Source organism: Mustela putorius, unplaced genomic scaffold (assembly GCF_011764305.1).
Source record: "Mustela putorius furo isolate JIRA1106 unplaced genomic scaffold, ASM1176430v1.1 tig00003867_pilon_pilon_pilon, whole genome shotgun sequence".
NCBI lineage: Eukaryota > Metazoa > Chordata > Mammalia > Carnivora > Mustelidae > Mustela > Mustela putorius.
In genome coordinates, this window is record NW_025422019.1 from 22,310,647 (window position 1) to 22,332,102 (window position 21,456).

Consider the following 21,456-nt stretch of genomic DNA (forward strand, 5'->3'; position numbering starts at 1 on the left):
GAGGTGAAACCTATAGACAAAAATGAAACAAAGGAAAGGCATAGGGTAAAAACTAAGTAGGTGATAAGGATATGAAGGACACATGACAAGTCCTAAATGTTTTTCAAAGGAAGGAGGCCACTATGGGCTGCAGTTCTAGGGGGGAAAAAATCCAAATTCCTTAATTGCATGGAGGGATTTGAGTTGAATTATAAAGATCTCCTAAAATAGAGACCATTTGAAAGTCTATAAAATCTCTCCCATTCTAATTTAACAACATGAGTAAAGATGCAGGGTTTGAAGAAAGAATAAGGAAAAAAATATAACAAGATGAAACCAGAGAGGGAGAGAAACCACAGGAGATTTTTAATCATAGGGAAAAAAACTGAAGATTGCCGGAGGGGAGTGAGTAGTGGGATGGGGCAACTGGGTGAAGGACATTAAGGGATGTGATGTAATGAGCACTGGGTATTATATAAGACTGATGAATCACTGACCTCTACCTCTGAAACCAATAACACATTATATGTTAATAAAGAAAATAGTTGAAGTGATCAATTGCATGTTATGTGAATTCTGCCATAATAAAAACCAGTACATCACCAAAAATTTTTTTAAAAAGAATATGATATGTTCATGAGACAAAAATGGTATGAGCAAAACAGGAACAAAGGGCAAATTTGATATAGAAGAGAAATTTCTGGTGAGATGGATTATGTAGGTTAAGATGATACCTGGAGGGGCACCTGGGTGACTCAGTGAGTTAAAGGCTCTGTCTTCAGCTCAGGTCATGATCTCAGGGTCCTGGGATCCAGCATCTGGCTCTCTGCTCAGCAGGGAGCCTGCTTCCTCCTCTCTCTCTGCCTGCCTCTCTGCCTACTTGTGATCTCTGTCTGTCAAATAAATAAAATCTTAAAAAAAAAAAAAAGATACCTGGAGGGGAGGTAATGGATTACACTTTGTGATGCAGAAAACAGGGAGTTAATATTTTAAGGAGGACCACAATGAAAGCACTGTTGTCTATGATATGCAGAAATTCCTAGAAAATCAAGACAGAAAAAGAGAAAGCAAGTAGAAGACCATCAATATTCAGTAATGAAAGAACAAAAAGATGTCCATAATAGTGACAGTGGATAAGAAAAAATATTTGGTGAATAAATAGCTCAGAGGTACAGGAATAGAGGGAGTTAATAATTGTGAGGTTTGATTCTAATTGGTTATAAAAAAGGTAATAATTTTACTAACAAGAGAAATAGGAGAGGTTCTGATTTTTAGGTAGGAAAATGACGTTGGCATGTTAAATTATGAGTTGACATCAAGAATATTAAAGGGAATTTTCAGTAAATGTCTAGAGATTTCACACTTTCCGCTAGTGAGGAGATAAATCAGGAAATCTGGACTTAGAGTAATACTAAATAATGAATGTCTCAATGAATGAATGATGAATGAATCATCACAACCATCACAATCATTGAACTCCCTAAAAGGGAAAATATGCCCATCAGTGGGGAGAAAGTTTTTTCAGGAGTTGCTCTTCTACAGTCAGAAACGGAAAACATAGGGAACAGCATTTGATCTTTGAAGAAAGTGATAGGGACACCATTACATGGCTTATCTCTTGGTCCAGATTTGGGGAAAAAAGAAAATGAGTGTGGTTAGTAGTTAGAGAACTAATAAAAGAGTGAAATGGAAAGTGTACAATAATTATAATGCAGGTAAAGACAGAAGAGCAGGCTCACAGATATGTTAGAATAGGCCAGATGCAGTGTAATCAGATTGTACTGAGAGAGAAGAAACACTAAATCCCAGAAGCCATCAGACCCAGGCTATCGTCAAGCTACAACAGAAAGTGAAAACAGAGAACAAGAGTCAAGAATGTTATCAAAAATTATGGGAAGATTGTTAAGTGTGCTAAGGCATAAGTAAAAATGCTGTGGTTGTCAAGAAACACTGTCTAAGTGGAAAGCAAAGGAAGAAAGACAATTGGGTGTAAATTACTTACGGAAATGGAAAGGAACTGTGGTACGTGGTTGGAGGAGAGTATTGGTTAACACTTAGCTTTATCAACATGTCAGTAAAACATAGAACTACACATTGAAAATTCTACTGGGTAGAAATCCTAAAAAGTTAATGAGGTTTGCAACAGCAACATTCATTTGAATATGACGTGATGTTTGATTGAGTCTGCTATTCTGCAAGAGTGATAATCTAAGCCATACACTATGTTGTTGGAGGTGTTGCAAATAAGGCTAAGTACAAAAAATTGTGCTATTTATGTATTTTACTTATGTCATTTTTAAAGTTACATAATTAAAATTCAATTAAGAAAAAAAATCTGTTCATGAATTTCTTCTCTAAGAAACAGATTCACGTAATGGTTTGTTTTAGCATAACTTCTTATAACATTCTCTCTCAAAACATTTTTAACCAGATATGCTATACTAAAAAGCTGAGAATAGCAAGATGAATATGCACCTAATAGTTGATTTCTGGCAAACTTTGCTTATTTTTGTATTACAAGCCAAAAAAAACAAAAAACAAACAAACAAAAAAGCCAACCCCACAAAAACAGAGTACATTTTAATGGGTACATGGAATAGAAATGTCTTCCCTTTCAAACAATTACTTCACTCCTACAAGTTATAACCATCTTCGAAGAGGAACCCTGGATTCACTTGTCCCCTTGCCTATTTCTGCAGGTACTCTACTGCTTTCCTAGGAATTTTGAATTCATCATCACCCCTTCAAAGACTTATTCATAAATCACAGTACATTGATTTCATTTGCTGAATTCATGCCATAAATCTCTCAAAAGGAAAAAAAAAAGTTTTGATATGTATACTTTCTTTTATTGATTCCTATAAAAAAGTCTCTTCTAACACTATGTCACAGATTTTTTTCCCCTTAGTTACCATTTACAACTTTCTCATTCAAGTCAGAAGTACAAAAAAAAAAAATAAAGTTTTCAGTCACATTGCTTACACAGAGATGTGGGGCAATTAAAGCGGCTTAATAGCAACTAGTCACAAGGGACTTGTAAGAAAAATTCAGCATTATTTGAGTTAAATCTAAAAAACTTTATACTCTTGAAGTTGACAGAATCAATTAAATATCATTAAATCTACTAACCCATAGTTTTATTATATCTTTTCCCCACTAGATAATCTTTTTCTGTTTCATTTTATTTCTTTACCACCAAAGACAGATTGATTTCTAGTTCATGTATAAAGCCAGATATTATTGTCATAGTCTATAATTGGTTGTCAGAAATGCTATGTAACAAATAAGACAAAAAAGAGTTTTAAAAAGCCAAGCCAAATTTCACTGTATCAATTAGGAGCTTCTAGAGATAGGCTAATGATCGCTTACATACTGTGTTGATTATAGAAGTCGCAAATTCTCCCCTTGGTTTATGTGTGCAGCCCCTTAGTAGTTCAACCCATCAGTGGGAGTCTATTCCTCCATTCCCTGAATCTGGATTTGGCCATGTGATTTTCCTTAACCAGTAATACATTAGTACATATGGCTTATAAAATGTTTGCCTATTCTCAATTCTGAGAACCATGTGACCATCCCAAACTAGTCTGTTGAATGAAAGACTCATGTCCAGTAACCCAGAATACAGCATACCAACTGCCAGATACATAATGGAGGCCATCCTAGATCATCCAGCTGCCATCTGATCCGAAGCTGGCCAGAGATCTGAAGAACTGACACGGATCAGAAGAACCACCAGCTAACCCATAGAAGAATGGGATAAATAAGTGGTTATAGTTTTAAGACACTGAATTCTGGGATAGTTTGTTATGCAATCAAAACTAGTTGATATGCACCAATCTCTCAACTCCTAGACTAAAGGTTAAAAAAGAAATACATGTAATTACATTTAAACTGATGTATCATACAGAAATAATTCTCATCAGGGATTATTAGCCTCTCTACTAATAATCTATATCTACTCCTATATCTAATAATCTAATAATCTCTCTATTCCCACCCTCACACACCTGCTAAGACTTAACTTGGTAGTGATCCAATACCGGGATGTTGATTTATATGTGAATGACTATCCATTTCTGAAGTCCACCTAGTATCTTTGTGGGTGCTCCATGCTATGGTAGATGCATTAGCTTGACAGTGTCTTCTCATTCCTTTCCTCCATTCCTAATCAGACTCATAAACTATAACAACTTTAGAGGCCACCATAGGTTTCAAAGTTCAAGTTTAATAATAAGCAAAGGCCCCAATTCTCTGCCACATTGACATGATCCAGCAGTTTCTGATTCTGCAAACAGAATCCTTGTCCGACCATCTAATGTGATCTACTAGGGCAGTGCCCTGAGCCCGAGTACCTTCACAGGAAACTTTTCAGCCTCCTGTCTTAAGACTAATTCTCAACATAGAAAAGTTAGTACTTGACCACATTGCCTTCTACTCTCTATTACTGTCAGCTGTTCTGACACATTCATGAGGAAATGCGAAGCTCTGAATCTATGAGGAAATGGGAAGCTCTGAGTCTATGACTAATCCTAATACTGATCACTGAACATTCCTGAGTTCTCCATGTCAGTTTTGCCTCCAAGACCTGAATTACACCTCATATTGACTCTACAGAACTTCAGTAGAATGTTCTACAGATGACTCAGGATTCTTTATATTTTCTTTCTCTAACGTACTGTTCCTCATGAATTTTTCTGCTCCTCATATTAAGTGACTTCTACCTGTGGTTTCAATATCTCTTGTTCAGGTATGTTAGTGCCCTGGAGGGATCTGGTCTTGATTGGTATTATAGGTTAAGAGACTTTAAGACAATCATGCCTATGAAGGGGATCAGAATGTACCACCCGAAAATAAGCTACTATGACATAAGGATTATTGTAAGCTGTAATAGCAGATGCAGAAAATCCTCTCTACTAGTAGAGATAGTAGAGATAGATACTAGTAGAGATAGTCCCTATCTACTTAACAATAGGACATACATTTTCTTTGTGAAGTTGTCCCCTCTCTGATCAGGAGAGAAGAGCAATCATTATCACTGGAGTTGGAGATAGCACTAAAATGTGTCTACATAAGCAACATCTTACTGAACAACGATTATCTTCCATTAGTTTTCCCATGTACCTCTCTCCACACAATTTACTTCCTCTAGAAATCCAAACTCTTGTTTGTTTGTTTCTTTTTATTTTTGTTTAGCTAGTTCTCTGCAGTTGATCAGCCTCTGTTAAAATGGTCTATCACTTCTTTTCTATGAAGGCCTCCATATACAGAAAAATATTAATATTAAACTTTTTGTGAGCTTTTTCTGATTAGCTCTTCTATCAGTTTAATTCATATTTCATTAACCCAAACCCAAAAGGTTATAGGAAAAATTATTTCCTTTCCAACTTGACACAGGCCATCTTCCTGGAAAGACTCCAATATTTTAAGAAACTATGAATTCATAGAAGACATACTGAACACACAGACTACAACTTAATGAGGAGGAAATCCCATGTTCTCTTTCCCTCTGCACTAATCATTTCTCACTCCAGATTCTGCTTTCCGTAATTTGATGATGATGTTATCCTGTGCCTTCCATTGCAGTATAAACATTATCCCTTGACTTACTACTTGCTGACTCCCTATGCACAATGCTCATCTTTTATTCTTACCTTTTTTTCAATCTTAGTAATTTCAATGCATAATAAAGCACGCTCCTTTTCCTCTTTCCAATATTTGCAATTATCTAAATAGGTAATTTGAAAATTGTGTTAGCTAAGAAATATGTCTGAAAGTATTTCTTTATTTTATAAAATCTGAAAAAAATGAGTAGCTAAGATTCTCACATATTGAGAATGTATTTATGACATGTACCAAGCAAATTAAAATAATACACTTTAAAGGTGACATTTTTACCTTTAAAATTACACACAGAAAAAATTAACATAATCAAATGAATTTGAGGGCACTCATAAAAGGATATGGAACTAGCCCATTTAAAGGAAAAGAAAAAGATATTTCCAGTACAATATCATTTTTAAAAAAGGCATACTGCCACCACTAGTCTTGGGGAAAAAAAAATGTAAAAGCATTATGAAGGAAAAGGGTTCAAGATGGTAGTATAAGAAAACTCTGAACTTACTTCCCCCAGGAACACAACAAATTCACAACTATATATGAAATCATTTTTCTCTGAATAGGACCTGAGAACTAGATGAACAGCACCTACACACAAACACACTCACACACACACACGCACGCAAAATGCATTGAGAAGAGTAAGAGAGGCAGAGACACCACCTCCCTAGGACCCTAACGCAGCAGTAGTGACCTCACAATCACAATGGTGATTCCCAAAATACAGAACACTCCCCCAAGGCATGAAGAAATTATGTCCTTCATCAGGATCTCTGACTCTGGGGACTATCATCAGAAAGGTGCTTCCCACCCCAAATGTCTGGTTTTAAAAATCAATAGGGATTAAGATCAGGAGAATCAAAGAATTATAGGGAATGGAGATTCAATTCTTAAAGTGGCTGCAAAAAAACCTACTCACCCTAAGATCCTGGGCAAAAGTAACAGACGAAAATTTCCTAGCTCATAAGTGAGAAAGACCCACTTACAAATTTGAAAGTAGCAGCTGGAAAGATGGGAACCTGAAGTCTTTATCCAGGGACAGAAGCCCTGACAGATACCACTCTTAAATTTCCTCCTAATTTGCTGGCGACAGAACCAATAAGCACCATTTCTGGTGCTCTCCCTCTAGCCTGCTTGTACTATAGGGCATGTTCTGCCCACCCCATGGTATAACCAGCCTGGGCAAGCTCCCATACCAATTAAACCCATGCGGACACCAAGACACAACTGGGAGGGATGAGAGTCTTGAATTCTGCCCTCTTTCCACAGCTAAGGAGACAAGATGCGAGGACAGGGTGAAGAGCCTGAGCCCTGCCTTCCCTGCACAGCAGCTAAGTTACAACAGGACCAGACACGTGGCCCAGCCATGCCCTTTCTGCCCAGCAGTCAAAACAGTAATGGACTCATTTAGGTGTCCTCAGCCCTGGCCACCAGCAGACAGACTGAGCAGTAACCAGACCAGGCAGTGCCTCAGGTCCTGCCCTCCTTGTAGTAACTACCCACAAGAGGGCTGGGCCAGAGTTCTGAGACCCGCTCACTCCACAGAGAGAAAGAGCAGCAACTGAGAAGGGTTAGCACCCTCAGCCTGGGCTCCTCACCCCCTCTTATACTGCAGCTGTAGCTCTATGGTATCTCCTTGGCATCTTTAAAGACTTAATCACATTTCCATGGATTAATTGGTTGTAAGTGGTAAAATATGTAACGAGATGAAATGCATTATACCAGATTTATTAAAATGGAATACCAAGACATAAATGAATTTTATGTCTTATTGAAGTTATTTGCATGCCAGTAACTCATTTTGGGGGTGGGCGGGGACTGCTTTACTTTGTTCTTTTGTTTTTGTTTTTTGGTCTGGCAAAGCAAACTATAAATTCTCCCACAAAACTTCAAGAGAAGATTACAGTGGTTAAACAAATTAGCAACTTCTTGGAGGGATAAGGTGGCATAAGGAGAGTATTTAGAAAAGTTTATGTAAATTATCAATGTAAACTAATCTTAATTAATTTTTAAATTCTAGTCAGACCTTAATACACTACCACATCTATAATTATTATAATTATTTCTGATTGTTTAACAACTCTAACACATATTCTAAAAATAATTTAGGGGATAATTATCCTAAATAATCCACAAATGTGTCACAAATACAGTAATATAAAGTTTTAAATTAAATAAAATTATGCTTGTTTTTATCTTCTTTGCATACTGTTTCTCATAAAATCTTGGCAAAAAAAAATTGAGTGTGTTTCTCACTTTGTAGGTGAGGAAATTGACAGTATCACACAGGAAATAAATAGCAAAGTGGGATTTCAGTCCAAACTTGACTGATTCCCAACCTCCAGCTATCATATGTCACTTCTTCCATGTGAGTTAACACATACACCCACTGAAGTGTTACTCATTTTAATTGCTTTGATTTTAGTGGAGAGGATTAGAATGGTTTGGTTGTATATATACTTTAATTCATATGCTTTCAGTTTAATTTATCACTGTGGAAACAGGATCTGTAATAAGGAAACAACCCCTTAAGTCACCTCTGCCTTCAGACGTGACCTTTAAACTTCACTGAACATAACATAGGCAGAGTGATCATTATAAAACAAAAGGCCTAGTGTATGTGTATCTTTTAACAGTGGTGATTTCCCTTTATCTATTAAATACAACCAAAACTACTTATCTTGGATATTAGTACACCAATGTTCATTGCAGCACTTTTACAACAGTCACAATAATCAAAAAGTAGAAAGAAACCAATTGTCCATAAACAGATGAATGGATAAACAAAATGTGGTATACACATACAATAGAATCTTACTAAGGGGGAATGAACTTTCTTTTGGCAGCGGGGGGAGGAGGGAATGAATTCTGATATGTGCTACAGCATGCATGAACTTTGGAAAATATTATGCTAAGTGAAATAAGCCACACACAAAAGGTCAAATATTGCATGGTTCCACTCACATGCAATATCTTAAATAGGCAAATTTATAGAAAAAGAAAGCACATCAAAGGTTATGAGGGGTTGTGGGGAGGGTAGATGGAGAATAATTGCTTAAATAGAGTTTCATTTGAAGTGATAAAAATATTTTGAAGTAGTTGTGATGGTTGCATAATATCATGAACATAATTAATGTCACTGCGTTGTATAATTAAAATGTTAAGATGGCTAATTTTATTTATTATATGTGTATTGTATTTTATGCATTGTATATATTTCCTGATTTAAAAAATTAATAATGTAATATACCAAAAACTATTAAGATGTACACTTTTAATGGGTGAATTATATGGCATATAAACTACATCTCAGGGGTGCCTGGGTGGCTCAGTGGGTTAAAGCCTCTGCCTTCGGCTCAGGTTCATGATCTCAGGGTCCTTGGATCGAGCCCTGCATCGAGCCTCACATCAAGCACTGCATTGGGCTCTCTGCTCAGCAGGGAGCCTGCTTCCCTTCCTCTCTCTCTGCCCGCCCCTCTGCCTACTTGTGATCTCTGTCTGTCAAATAAATAAATAAAATCTTTAAAAACAACAACAAAAACCACTACATCTCAATAAAACTTTTTTTTTTTAACACTTTTTATCTTGGCAGATCAAATCCTTTATTATTGAAACCCTTCCTAGAATTCCAGCTTCATCTCACACTGATTCAGGCCACACAACCTGCATTCTAATCATATCAAATGATATATGACTCTTTGTCTACCCTGTGTTTTTTCATGTCTTTGTACAAAATTTTTCTGAGTCTTGAGTCTAGAAGAGTAGTTTGGAAATTTTTAATTTGAAAACTTTTACTCTCTTAAAAAGTCTCATTGAGGACTTGAGAAAAATTTTGTGTGAGTTGTGCCTATAGCTATTTACCATATTAGAAATTTAAACTAAAAATGTAGTTTTAACCATATAATAATCTCTCTTTCTTTTTTTTAAAGATTTTATTTATTTATTTGACAGACAGAGATCACAAAGAGGCAGAGAAGCAGGCAGAGAGAGAGAGGAGAAAGCAGGCTCCCTGCTCAGCAGAGAGCCTGATGCAGGGCTCAATCCCAGGACCCTGGGATCATGACCTGAGCTGAAGGCAGAGGCTTTATTTTTATTTATTTTTTTTTAAAGATTTTATTTATTTATTTGACAGAGAGAAATCACAAGTAGATGGAGAGGCAGGCAGAGAGAGAGAGGGAAACAGGCTCCCTGCTAAGCAGAGAGCCCGATGCGGGCCTCGATCCCAGGACCCTGAGATCATGACCTGAGCCCAAGGCAGCGGCTTAACCCACTGAGCCACCCAGGTGCCCCAACCATATAATAATCTCTTAAAATAAAAATGAATTGATTGCATATTAATATAACCAGTATCTTCTAAGAAATTATCTGTGTTTTTTTTTTTAATATTTCACTTATTTATTTGACAGTGAGAGATCACAAGTAGGTAGAGAGGCAGGCGGTGGGTGGGGGGGGGAAGCAGGCTCCCTGCTGAGCAGAGATGCAGGGCTCCATCTTTGGACCCTGGGATCATGACCTGAGCTGAAGGCAGAGGCTTAATCCACAGAGCCACCTGGGAAACCCTTATCTGTGTTGTTTTAAGTGAAAAGAGGAGACAGCAGGATTCACACATCTACTTCTTCATCCTATCTGTAATGATATTTTAATTGAAGTATGTGAAGAAAATCCAGCCTCACACAGCTATGAAGTTGGAAGAAAGAGGAGTGTTTTAGTAGACTTTTCAGATAATTCTGGATATTCTTTCACACTATACCAACACATAAGAAGCAGCAGTTACTTAAAGGTTAGCTTCAGTGTAGAATCAGAAACACAATGGTGAACTTTTCATACTCTATTACATTAAAATTCATTGGTCTATCCTACACTTTGAATGGATCATTTACCCACGCATGATTTTATCATGCCATTTGCAAAGTATTGGTTCCCTAAGTTATGCATATCTGTTGACACATTTCATTTAGCAATAATGCCCCCCCCCAATCACTTCAGTAATATCACCACCCATCTCATCAGAAAAGCCTTTAAGCATTGGGAAGTTATCAAGCTTACTGTGCTTGATACAAGTCTTCCAGAATTCTAATTTTTACTTGAAAGCTTGATTTCTATTATTTGCAGCAGATATTGTAAGTCATTTTCCTTGTAGTGACAGACTCATTGTATTCATTCTTTAGAAAATGTCTGCCTCATACCTAGGTCTGAATAACCATAGTCTGTTCTTTATTCTTTCAGGTAAAACATGGTGTTCCATAAAAGAAGCATGAACCCAAATAATAGCACAAATACTTGGTTTTCTTCAGGCAACCATTGCACTTCAGAATGCAGCAAAAGTGCCTTATGTGTATTTCATCACACGGAATATTAAAGAGATGTGTACTGAAGGATCAAGATTCAATAAAATATAAATGTTTTACTCTCTTCAAGGACGTTCTTTAAGTGAAACTGGTTTTTGTTTTTATTTATTTATTTATTTTCCCCAGCTGTTAAGCGTCAGTGAAAAATACAGTTACTACTAGGATGGTCTGGTGCCATTGTCTTGATTACTACTCAGTTGCCAGCAATTTAGTCACCACTGCTTTTACATCATTAATGAGAATGTCAATACCATGGAAAAGGTAATTATCTAGTATTATCATAAAAATAACTCTTAGACTCTGTGACCACGTAACGGGGAACTCCAGGAAACCAAAGTTGAAGACCACAGGTCTAGAATTATCCTTCTTCCTCCTCTCCTCCCCTATCTAGCCCAATCAATTAATAGATTTCTATTGAGCTTTACGTTTCCTCAACTCAGGTCAGTGGCATCTTGCACTCTGCCCCAAAGAGATTATTTTTGTTCTCTAGTCCTCTAGTAACTTGTAGATTCTACTGATTTTCAATGTTTGTTTACTTGTAGTTGCTTCTGAAACTATAGCTTCTAAAGGCCTATGGACGCATATTCAACTTTCTATCAAAAAATTTGGAGCACAGAAAATGAATTAATAAATTAATATATTGTGGGTATAGTGTAAGCACCTCCAAATCTAAATTGTGTCAGCCTAGAAAAACTGGAGGACCACAGTGTTATAATCTAAACTTCATAGATTTAAACTGAATCAATAAAAGTCAAATATATCTGAAGTCTATGATCAGTACAGTTACAGTTGCATTGTTTCTCTCTCTGTCTCTCGCACACACACACACACACAAGCACATGCACACACACACACAGACAAGCACATGCACACACACACACAGACACACACACAAGCCAAAATGGCATGCTGGCATGTTCTGGAATTTACAAATTGGTATGAAAAATATCAATAAGTATGGTAACTTTACTTAGAGAACAAAGAAATGAAAATGTATATTTGTACAAGTATATGATTGAACTAATTTGGAAAATCTGAATAGGCAAATACTGGCCTAGCAGAATGGCAGGCATAGCATGGATTGCCAATATGAAATAAAAAGTTTGAAAATATTTATATGTATATTTATATGAGGAAACATACACTAGATGCTGGAACGTACTGGTTATCAGGTATATTAATGTAAGTTGATATTTTCTATAAATTAGACAGTCGTAGCTGAAAAATAATGAAATTATTATTGTAAAAAATATGGGACAATACAACTTTTACATACAGTTGATGAACTATAAACTGATATGGTCTTTTTGGACAGAAATTTGTGAAACTATAAAAAATAAAATAAACACCAACTGACTTTGCCATTATATTTCTAGGATTCTGTCCTAAAGAAATACTCACATAATATGAATAAAGATATCTAGATGCACAAATGTTCATTGTGACATTGTAGGTAATGATGAAATGCCAGAAACAAATGTTTATCAGAAGAAAATAATCAAATAGTTTATCTTTAGTACACAATAGGCATAGGCTTTCTAAAGAATGAGATAGAATTTTATATACTGAAAAAAATGGTTTTCAAGATATTTGATAGTTTAAAAAAAGCAGCTGAATAATGCATATAGGATCATTCAGTTTTGTAGTTACAAATTACATACACACACATGAAAAAAATTCTGAAGGCATGACAGCTATGAGCTGTGGATGAGTATATGGAATTGGTATTGCAATGATGAGTGAGAAATTTCATTTTTAAATCCATATTACTTGAATACTTTACAATTAATTTAATAAACTAATTTGCGATTTAAAAAGTAATGAAAAGGACTGACCTCAAGTATCGTGAAATTGGAAATGTGGGGGATATATGGAAATCACATAGAAAGAAAAGAGATAGGTTGTATGAGGAATATATTGAAAGTTCAAGATTAGAAACTAATAATCAAAATATACATACAGGACATGCTAAGAGTAAATTGATTTTTTGACTTTGGCGGATCAGATAATATAGGTGCATTATTCTTGAACATAAACGCAAAAAAATGTAATTGCTACATGCAATTACCACTCTAATTTCTCTGCTAATACAAGTGATACTCATTTCACCAAATTATTTTTAAAAATTATTGTACTTACTTTCCACGATTATTTGTCTGTCTTCCCAGTTATCTTTAATAAGCTGTATATTTCCAAAGTGTGCATCACTGTAAAAGATTCGGTTGGTACCTTTTCTTCTTTGATTGTAGTCAAAAGCCAAAGCTATGACATTCTTGAAATAATGTGGATTCTCATATGGCCTTATTGGTGAATTTAAATTGGTTTCATCAGAAAGATGTATACTTTTTAATATTGTTCTCCCTGAATACAGCAAATAGCCTTCATGCCTTAGGCAAGTAACTCCATCCTCTGCCAAATATCCATGGGCACAAGTGCAAGTTCTCCGAGAATTTCCTCTATAAAGACAGAGTTGCTGACATCCACCATTGTCTTTGGCACAAATATTGGTCCCTAAAGAGGAAAAAAATATACATATGTACACAAACATATATTTGTGTTTTTCTTTTGTTTTTCAAGTTATTTTTTCTTACAGAAATATTTAAAAAATAATGTTGGTCTGTCTTTTTATTTTTTTTTAAAGATTTTATTTATTTATTTGACAGAGAGAGGAGATCACAAGTAGGCAGAGAGATGGGTGGAAGCAGGCACCCTGCTGAACAGAAGCCTGATGTGGGGTTTGGACCCAGGACCCTGAGATCATAACCTGAGCTGAAGGCAGAGGCTTAATCCACTGAGCCACCCAGGTGCCCCTGTCTTTTTATTCTTAATACTGGTGAATGAAAAAAAATCAAGTACTCTAAAGTACTGATTTTTTTTTATACCAGTTTAAAATCGTGGATTTCTTATTTCAAAGATCACATTCTTCTGCTCCAAACACCATCCAAATAAAAGCATTAAAATTTTCCCTCAATCAGCCAGTTAAGTGTATAAGTCTTTTTTGAAACTTGATGCTGAATTGCAATAGGTTCTATGTATTATAATCTTTAGCACAAGTAGCAATTCTTTCAAAACATGAACTGAATTCACCAACAAAGTGCGCACTGCTTTAAAATCTTGCCTCTGAAATACGAAAGCTATCAAAGAAATTTACAACTGCAATGCACCTAACCTTCTAAGTATACTAAGCATAAGTTTTTGCTTCAGTTTGGAGGGAAGATGTAATATATTAAGATTTCTCCATCAGGCTAATTTTCCTCCATGAATCCATCATCAGCTCTAAAATTATCACACCTATCTTTGATGTCAAGAAAATTAATTATAATTATTTCGATGGACATTAAAATTGATATTTAATGGCATAAAATAGGCACTTAATTTGACTGAGGTAAATTTTTAAAAAATCCAAACCATCATCATAACAGTTTCAAAATACACATTTTAAAGAAGTGATGACTTCAGAAATATTTCACACCAACAGTAAACTTCTGAAGCTATAATCACTTTATATATCAAAATATAACCCCAAACACATATTTTTGTCTGCTTTTTATTCTATAGTATCCTAATTATGCAATGCATTTTTTGTTCAGTAGATAGATATAGAAATAGATATAGATACTTTATATTACTTAGCCCAAACCTATAATGAAGACATTCCAGGTATATAACACTTCCATATACATACACTGCCCTAGGCAAACATATCTATGTATGAACTATTATATATTCATCTCATTAGGGTACTGTATGATTTTTGTAGGAAATTAGATGTAAAAAATAGAGTTTTGAGGTTTTTTTGATTCAGATAAGAATCCCTAACTTAAGTTTGATAAATGTTGAAAAAATAGGAGGGGGATGACATAAGATGTATTCATTATATAAGAATGCTGACCTTTCTCTCTTACTCGATTAAAGATTTTAACCTCCTTCAGGTTGACTCCAAGGCCTGTTCTCATGGTTATGGTTTCTGTGGCATCATTCTTGTGGCCTCTTCTGATGGACCCATTGGCATGTGCTCTGACAAGAAGTTGAACATACATGATCAACAATCTTTAAGTAATTCACATCAAGTCAATTGTTTAAACTGAAGATAACAGATGGCCAAGCAGAAGGGGGAAAAAAAAAAAAACAAGTTTAGTCTGTGACATTGAAATACTTGAGCCAGGAAAAGCGAGAGTGCCTGACTTTCTGTGGAAATAACATGGCTTTGTGAGATCCGTTTTATGACCTTGCTAAGGAATGGCTAATCCTACAAGGGTAAAGCAACTGGCACTGAAATAACATTTTGAGACTCAAATACTTATGAAAAAATAAATTACCTGTCAGACCAGTAGATGTAAGCCCCAAAGACTGCAACTGAAAACATATCCACATTGCTCCCTGACAGCACCATCTCACGATTCCCTCCAGTCTCAAGGTCGATTCTTTCTATTTTGTCTGTACGAGCATCACACCAGTACAATTTGTTTTCCTAAAGATCGATTGAAAAGTAATATTAGAAGCAGTTGGGGATTAAATGATTTATTAAAAAGCAAGGGAATAGTAAGAATGGATTAATGCAAGTTGGCAGTTAATGCGCTTTAAATACTTAAGAAATCCAACACACCTCATAGTCAATGGAGATACCATTTGGCCATGCTATTCCCATGCTTACAAGGATAACCTTCTCTGAACCATCTAAGCGAGCCTTTCCAATGCAAGGCATCTGTCCCCATTCAGTCCAGAACAAGAATCTGAAATGAAATTGTTGATTTATAGTAATATGCAAATAGACACAAAACACAATTATTAATAATAAAGCAGTAACATCAATACCAATAGAACAAAAGTAATACATTTTAGAAATCAATACACTCATGTGTTTCTGTTTATAAAAATAATTTTTATTGTAAATAATATTTAATTCATAGAAATCACAAGGATGGATTAAAATCCCTCCAGAATACTTTGCAAATTCAACTCCTTGTCTGAAATGATCTTCTCCAACCTGTTTGACTAATTTGCTCTTGTTCCTATTTCAAACATCATTTCCCTCAAAAATTCTTCTGTGTTCTGATTACTGTACCATACATTCCGCATGGACTAGAGTGGCAAATTTACTCTGTTACATTTCTTCTATTTCTGTACAGCGTTATTTTTTATTAATGTCTTTTGTCTCCACTGGACAATAAGTTCAAGGAAGTCAGTGATTTTTTTCTCCTTTTCATGTGCTAGGACACTTACAGCACTAGAAAATTAGAAAATTTTAAAATAAAAATTAGTTATAGATAAATATTTGATTTATTAATGCATACATAAAAGCACTATAATTTCAATTCTATCTAATTACATTGCTAAATCTAACTATTCTAATTTGAAGTTTGTAAGTTATCCTGTGAAGCAATCATAAAGTGCGTATTCATACAAAAGTAGACATTCCTATTTTAGTAATCTCATAAAGCAAAATGGAATATGGAAGAAAATGAAATACAAAAAGAAAATCCAGAGCATGCTGAAATAAAAAACAACCAAAAAACTAAATGTAGAAAAATAGAAGGCATGTTATCTGTGCTTTTTTCACTCATTCACTCAACTTATATAATATTTATATTACAAACATATTATAATGCAAAATATATGCTTTCAGGATCCACTCTTCTGAAGCTGTGCCCACTGAAGTTTTTAGCCAACCATCAGAAAATGACAATTAGACTTTAGAAAAATATGGCAATCATTGATTCATTCAGGCAAAATTGGATAATATTCTGTGCATATTAGAATACATATATGTGTGATCATACATGAGAAAATGAGATTGGATAAAGAAAAATCAAAGATGTACATTCATATTTAGTATCCACTTAATGAACTTACTATTCATCCATAAAAAAGATAAACTATATAAAAATATATGTATTCCCTTTATGCATATTTTTTTGATTTATTTTAAAAGTTGATTTTTTTTCCTGAAAATGCTATATAAAATAAATGTGTTGGACTTTTACAACCAGATGAAAAAGAGGTGTAGCTAGAATTCCAAGTATATTAGTCCTGAAGAAGCTTTCATTCATATTCACAAGCTCTATAAATCATAAAGGGAAATCTGTAGCAAGAAATCCAACTAATATTTTATTGGTTAGATCTATACTGAAACAGGCATGAAAAAAAATCTACACTTGCATTAAAGTTAATAATTTTTTTAAACTTTAATGGGGATTCTCATTATATTAAAAAAAATAAATTAGATTACTGAGAGGCCAAATTTGTTGCCCCATTTAATGTTTTAAAAGAAAATTTTCAGCATTAACAATGCTCCTAAAATGACTAGTCAGTCACGGTGTTAAAATGGCAGAGGATGTGACACTGGGAAGAAGGTACTGTGGGAACCAGCACAGACAGTCAGATTCATGTCATGTACTTTAACATATTTCAGAGTTCAAGTATGAAAGGAAATATGTACAATATACATTTTATTTAATAATATCTGCTTCCAAATGCACTAAGTGAATAATAAAAAATATTACTTCGAGTGAGCAGGGCAAATTAGCCATTTAATAATATTTAAGCTCTAATGCTCACAGGTATGGAAACTGTGGCTCTGGAAGTTAATGATCTACAATCTCATAGATGACAAGGAAGGGTTCAAGCCAGGAATTTCACTCAGGCTTTATGAACCCAGGCCTATGGTGTATTCTCTATGTTGTCTCGATAAGTATAAATATAATACAATGATATAATAATCTTATATCAAATGCTATTTTTCCCTAGGTATAAGGAATAGAACAAAGATCCTCATACTTAAAAACACAAAACAAGCCATGATAAAAGGTCTTAGTATTGAGAAACAAGTCTCTCTTGTTCTTTTTTCTCAAGTAGTTCCTATTTATTTTAAATCTGTAATACTTCCATGCAGGAGTCTTGATGAATGATTATAAACTTAAGAATTAAAACTATCCAAAATAAAATTGTCTTAAGTACAGATTTTACTCAAATTTCCCATAGCAATTTGATAAATCATCATTATATATGAAGCCAGATCTGACTACGGGAATCACTTTTATGGCTAAATAATTTATCAACTTAATAAAACTAAAGGGTTCTATACCTACTAAAATTAAGCAACACTTTACGAGTGTTAGGAAAGGAGTAATTTATTTGCTCCTTAAACTGAAATTAAAAAATAAGGAATCGAATAGAATTAGCACCTTGAGAACCTTCAGGGATTATAACTAAATGTAGAAAAAGAACACTAAGCTTATAAAACTGCAGGGAGAAAATTATAACTAATTTAAGATAGTAATTTACATAGATGTACTTGAGATAACTTTAATGAACATAGATTTTGGTATCTAAATGTGATTTTTCACAAAGGAAAGAAATTAAAATCTTTGTCACTGGTTTTGAAACCCCATGGAAATTAAGATTCAGTGACAGCATTACAGACTGATTTTGTTCCCATTTGAGTTCAAAATTTGCCACAGTGAATTGTTTGTTGAGGTATATGATATAGTGAAGGAAATTGCTTTTAGAGAATTAGCTTGGTTAATCTAGCACTAAAAATACTTCTCAAGGTTATTCCAGACCTAGAAATGTTCAGAATTGTCTAAATCAAATGCTGTGTTGTATAATTGAAGTTTCTCTGGATAATAATTTGTCCTAGTAATATGGGAATTTACTATTCCCATATTCCCATATTATTCCCTAGTAATATGGGAATTTACAGAGGCTTGCAGTTATATAATTTACAATCACAAAATCAAAAATGGGACATTCCAAAATTGGTTTGAAAGGATTATAAGAATAATGTCAGAAATCATCATAACACAAATATCCACATTGTCTTAATAAGACACTGAAGTTTTTGGCAGGAAAATGTGCAATGAATACACATTATGTTCCAATATTAATGCCCAATTAATTATTGATATTTGAATAGCAGGTAAAATATTCCACTTGTTAGCACCGAAAATCCTAAAGTCCCCAAAAGTTTATTGAATGCATCTTATGACCATTGTACCAATAATCAGAATTACCTTACATACAGGTACACTTAGAAAGGAAAACAAATCTTTTTTTCCTCTCAAAATTAGTTAAAGCTCAAAAATATAGAAAATATTACAAATGCCCTTGTATAATTACAAATAAATTTTTTTTTCGAAAAATAAAGCTAACATAAAGCTTTGGCTTTGGTAGGGAAGGGTAAAAAGTGTGAGATAGAAAGAAAAGAATGAATAAGGCCAAATTATGATAAAAAGAACAGGATTAAATGTGATGCTTTTAGACATAAGAAAATAGTGAAAAGCAACTAATTCGAATCAATCCTTTTTTTGAATTTAAGATTCTCTTTTTAACTGCTAAACGATTTCCTTTGAAACAGATCTGGGTTTCAATTTTTACAATACCCTCCCACTTCTTTCTATTCCTATGCCCTTATGAGATAGCATGATTATATACTTTATCAGATATGCTAAGGAAAGATGAGATAAAACCAAAAATTTCCATGCTGGCACACAAATGAAGATCATGTAATTCTTTTATAGGTAGATGCCTTGATTGAGAATCAAGAATGTTCCTGTTGGGACATCTGGGTGGCGCAGTGGGTTAAGCCTCTCTGCCTTCGGCTCAGCTCATGATCTCAGGCTCCTAGGACCAAGCCCATATCCGGCTCTCTGCTCCGCAAGGTGTCTGCTTCCCCCTCTCTCTGCCTGCCTCTCTGACCACTAGTGATCTCTTTCTGTATCAAATAAATAAATAAAATCTTAAAAATATATATATATATATATTATTGTTCCCTCTGCCATACTGGGAAGTCAACATTATGTTACTTTATCAGCAAAAAGTACCTAAAAACAAAAAGAAACAAAACAAAAACCCTACAAATTAACAATAGCAGCTAGCCTTTATGAGAGCATGAGTTTTATCTGACAAAAACCTGCTTGCAATTTTCCATGTCTTAGCAGTTTCATTAAAATAACTTAAAACTCATACTAATCAAATGCTTTGTAGGCCAACATGTCAATGTCTCCATCTTTAGGGTACGTGCAAATAATATAAAGCTCTGAATACATTTCGTGAGTACATGAATTGACATCCTTCATCCCCTGTGAGGAAACGGTGTAAAGTAGAACCTTCTCTATTCCTGGGAGGGCTTCTTCACATTTCCTTGTTCTTCATTTAATGTGCAGTTTTGTTTTGAGAAAGCATTCCATGCCAATCCCAAATCACTTTTCAAGTGTCCTGAATGTGTTACTATTGCTTAGAGGTTACTCTAATATAAAAAGAACTCAGGCACAGATAGCAGAACACGCGCTAAAAGGAAGAGTCTAGAGAGAGTATAACCTTGAACACTACTCTTTTTTTTTTTTTTTGGTCTGTAGTTTGGTGGATGATTCTCAAATGTATTCTTTTAATGCAGTCATGCACTCACATAACAAATATCAAGTAGGTACTTATTATGTGCTGGCGGCTGATGATACCACATTTAGTGGCCTTAGCAACCCTCATGAAACCCACTGATTAACGGTAGAGGCAAAAGGGTAAATAAAGAATTATCTTAAAAAAATGCCAGTAGAAACACTTGAAACTTTAAGTATTTAATTTAATTTGATTTAAATATTTAAGCTTTAAGTCTCAAAGTCATACAAGTACAGGCTTCAACTCTGAAAATGTACAGTGGTGAGAGAAGTTGTCATTTCCATAAACAATTCAGAAATGAACTTTTCTTTTGAACCAAAATAAAAATCTAGGCCATTTGGGTTGTTCTCTTTTTCTGTTAAAAGTTAAAATAATATTTATCATTTATTCTACAGGTTTTGCTCTGGTTTCTGTTATTCTTACATTTTACATCAGATTCCTTCTTGATTCCTTACTTCACAATATTGAGTGAAACAATTATTATGTGTATGCCCAGCCAATACTGGAGAAGTATCAATAATACTTCACAAAGAAAAATATATTTGGCATCTGTAATGCGATAGCATATTATGTTTATAGCTTGTATTATATTTAGTTCCTTAATTAATTAATTTATACTACCTCATTGTACATATTCTCATTTTAATAAATATGCACATATACATATATGATATTACTTTGCTATTTACATGTTTCACAAGTTTTTCCTGAGTAAAAGGTCATATTTTATTCATTTTTGGTATCCCAAATATATTATATTTAATGTGTCCCTAAAATATATATATTTTCCTATGAAATATTTAATACCTAGATTCTTAGAGCCTAGACTTACAGTATTCATAAGCTGATTTAGATTTCTTAAAATATTATACAGAAATCTACAATTTGTTTTATGACCTCTAACTTGTCTCAAATACATGAGTCTATCCAACCTACCCTGGATAGTCCACATCGAAAGATACTGAGACAATTTCCATAGGTGCATAGAGAAACAAATCTTTCAAATTTCTCTTTTACCCTTTAACCACAGTTTTATTGGTCAGCCTTTAAAAAATCAGTGTAAGTTCATACGTTTATGTGTGGCTGTTTCTGGTTTCTATTCAACATGGCTTTGGTGTTC

The 21,456-nt window shown here is 34.3% G+C and overlaps 1 protein-coding gene across 1 annotated transcript in view; it reads right to left on the reverse strand.

The window, feature by feature from the left end:
- The window catches only part of LRP1B (LDL receptor related protein 1B), a 1,620,129-nt gene that overhangs the window by 456,544 nt on the left and 1,142,129 nt on the right, over positions 1 to 21,456 (reverse strand). The window contains exons 38-41 of the mRNA XM_045066491.1: positions 15,550 to 15,676; positions 15,263 to 15,414; positions 14,836 to 14,960; positions 13,083 to 13,454 (exon numbers count right to left, since the gene is read on the reverse strand). Coding sequence (XP_044922426.1) covers positions 13,083 to 13,454; positions 14,836 to 14,960; positions 15,263 to 15,414; positions 15,550 to 15,676 — 776 coding nt within the window. The remainder of the gene's footprint in view (positions 1 to 13,082; positions 13,455 to 14,835; positions 14,961 to 15,262; positions 15,415 to 15,549; positions 15,677 to 21,456) is intronic.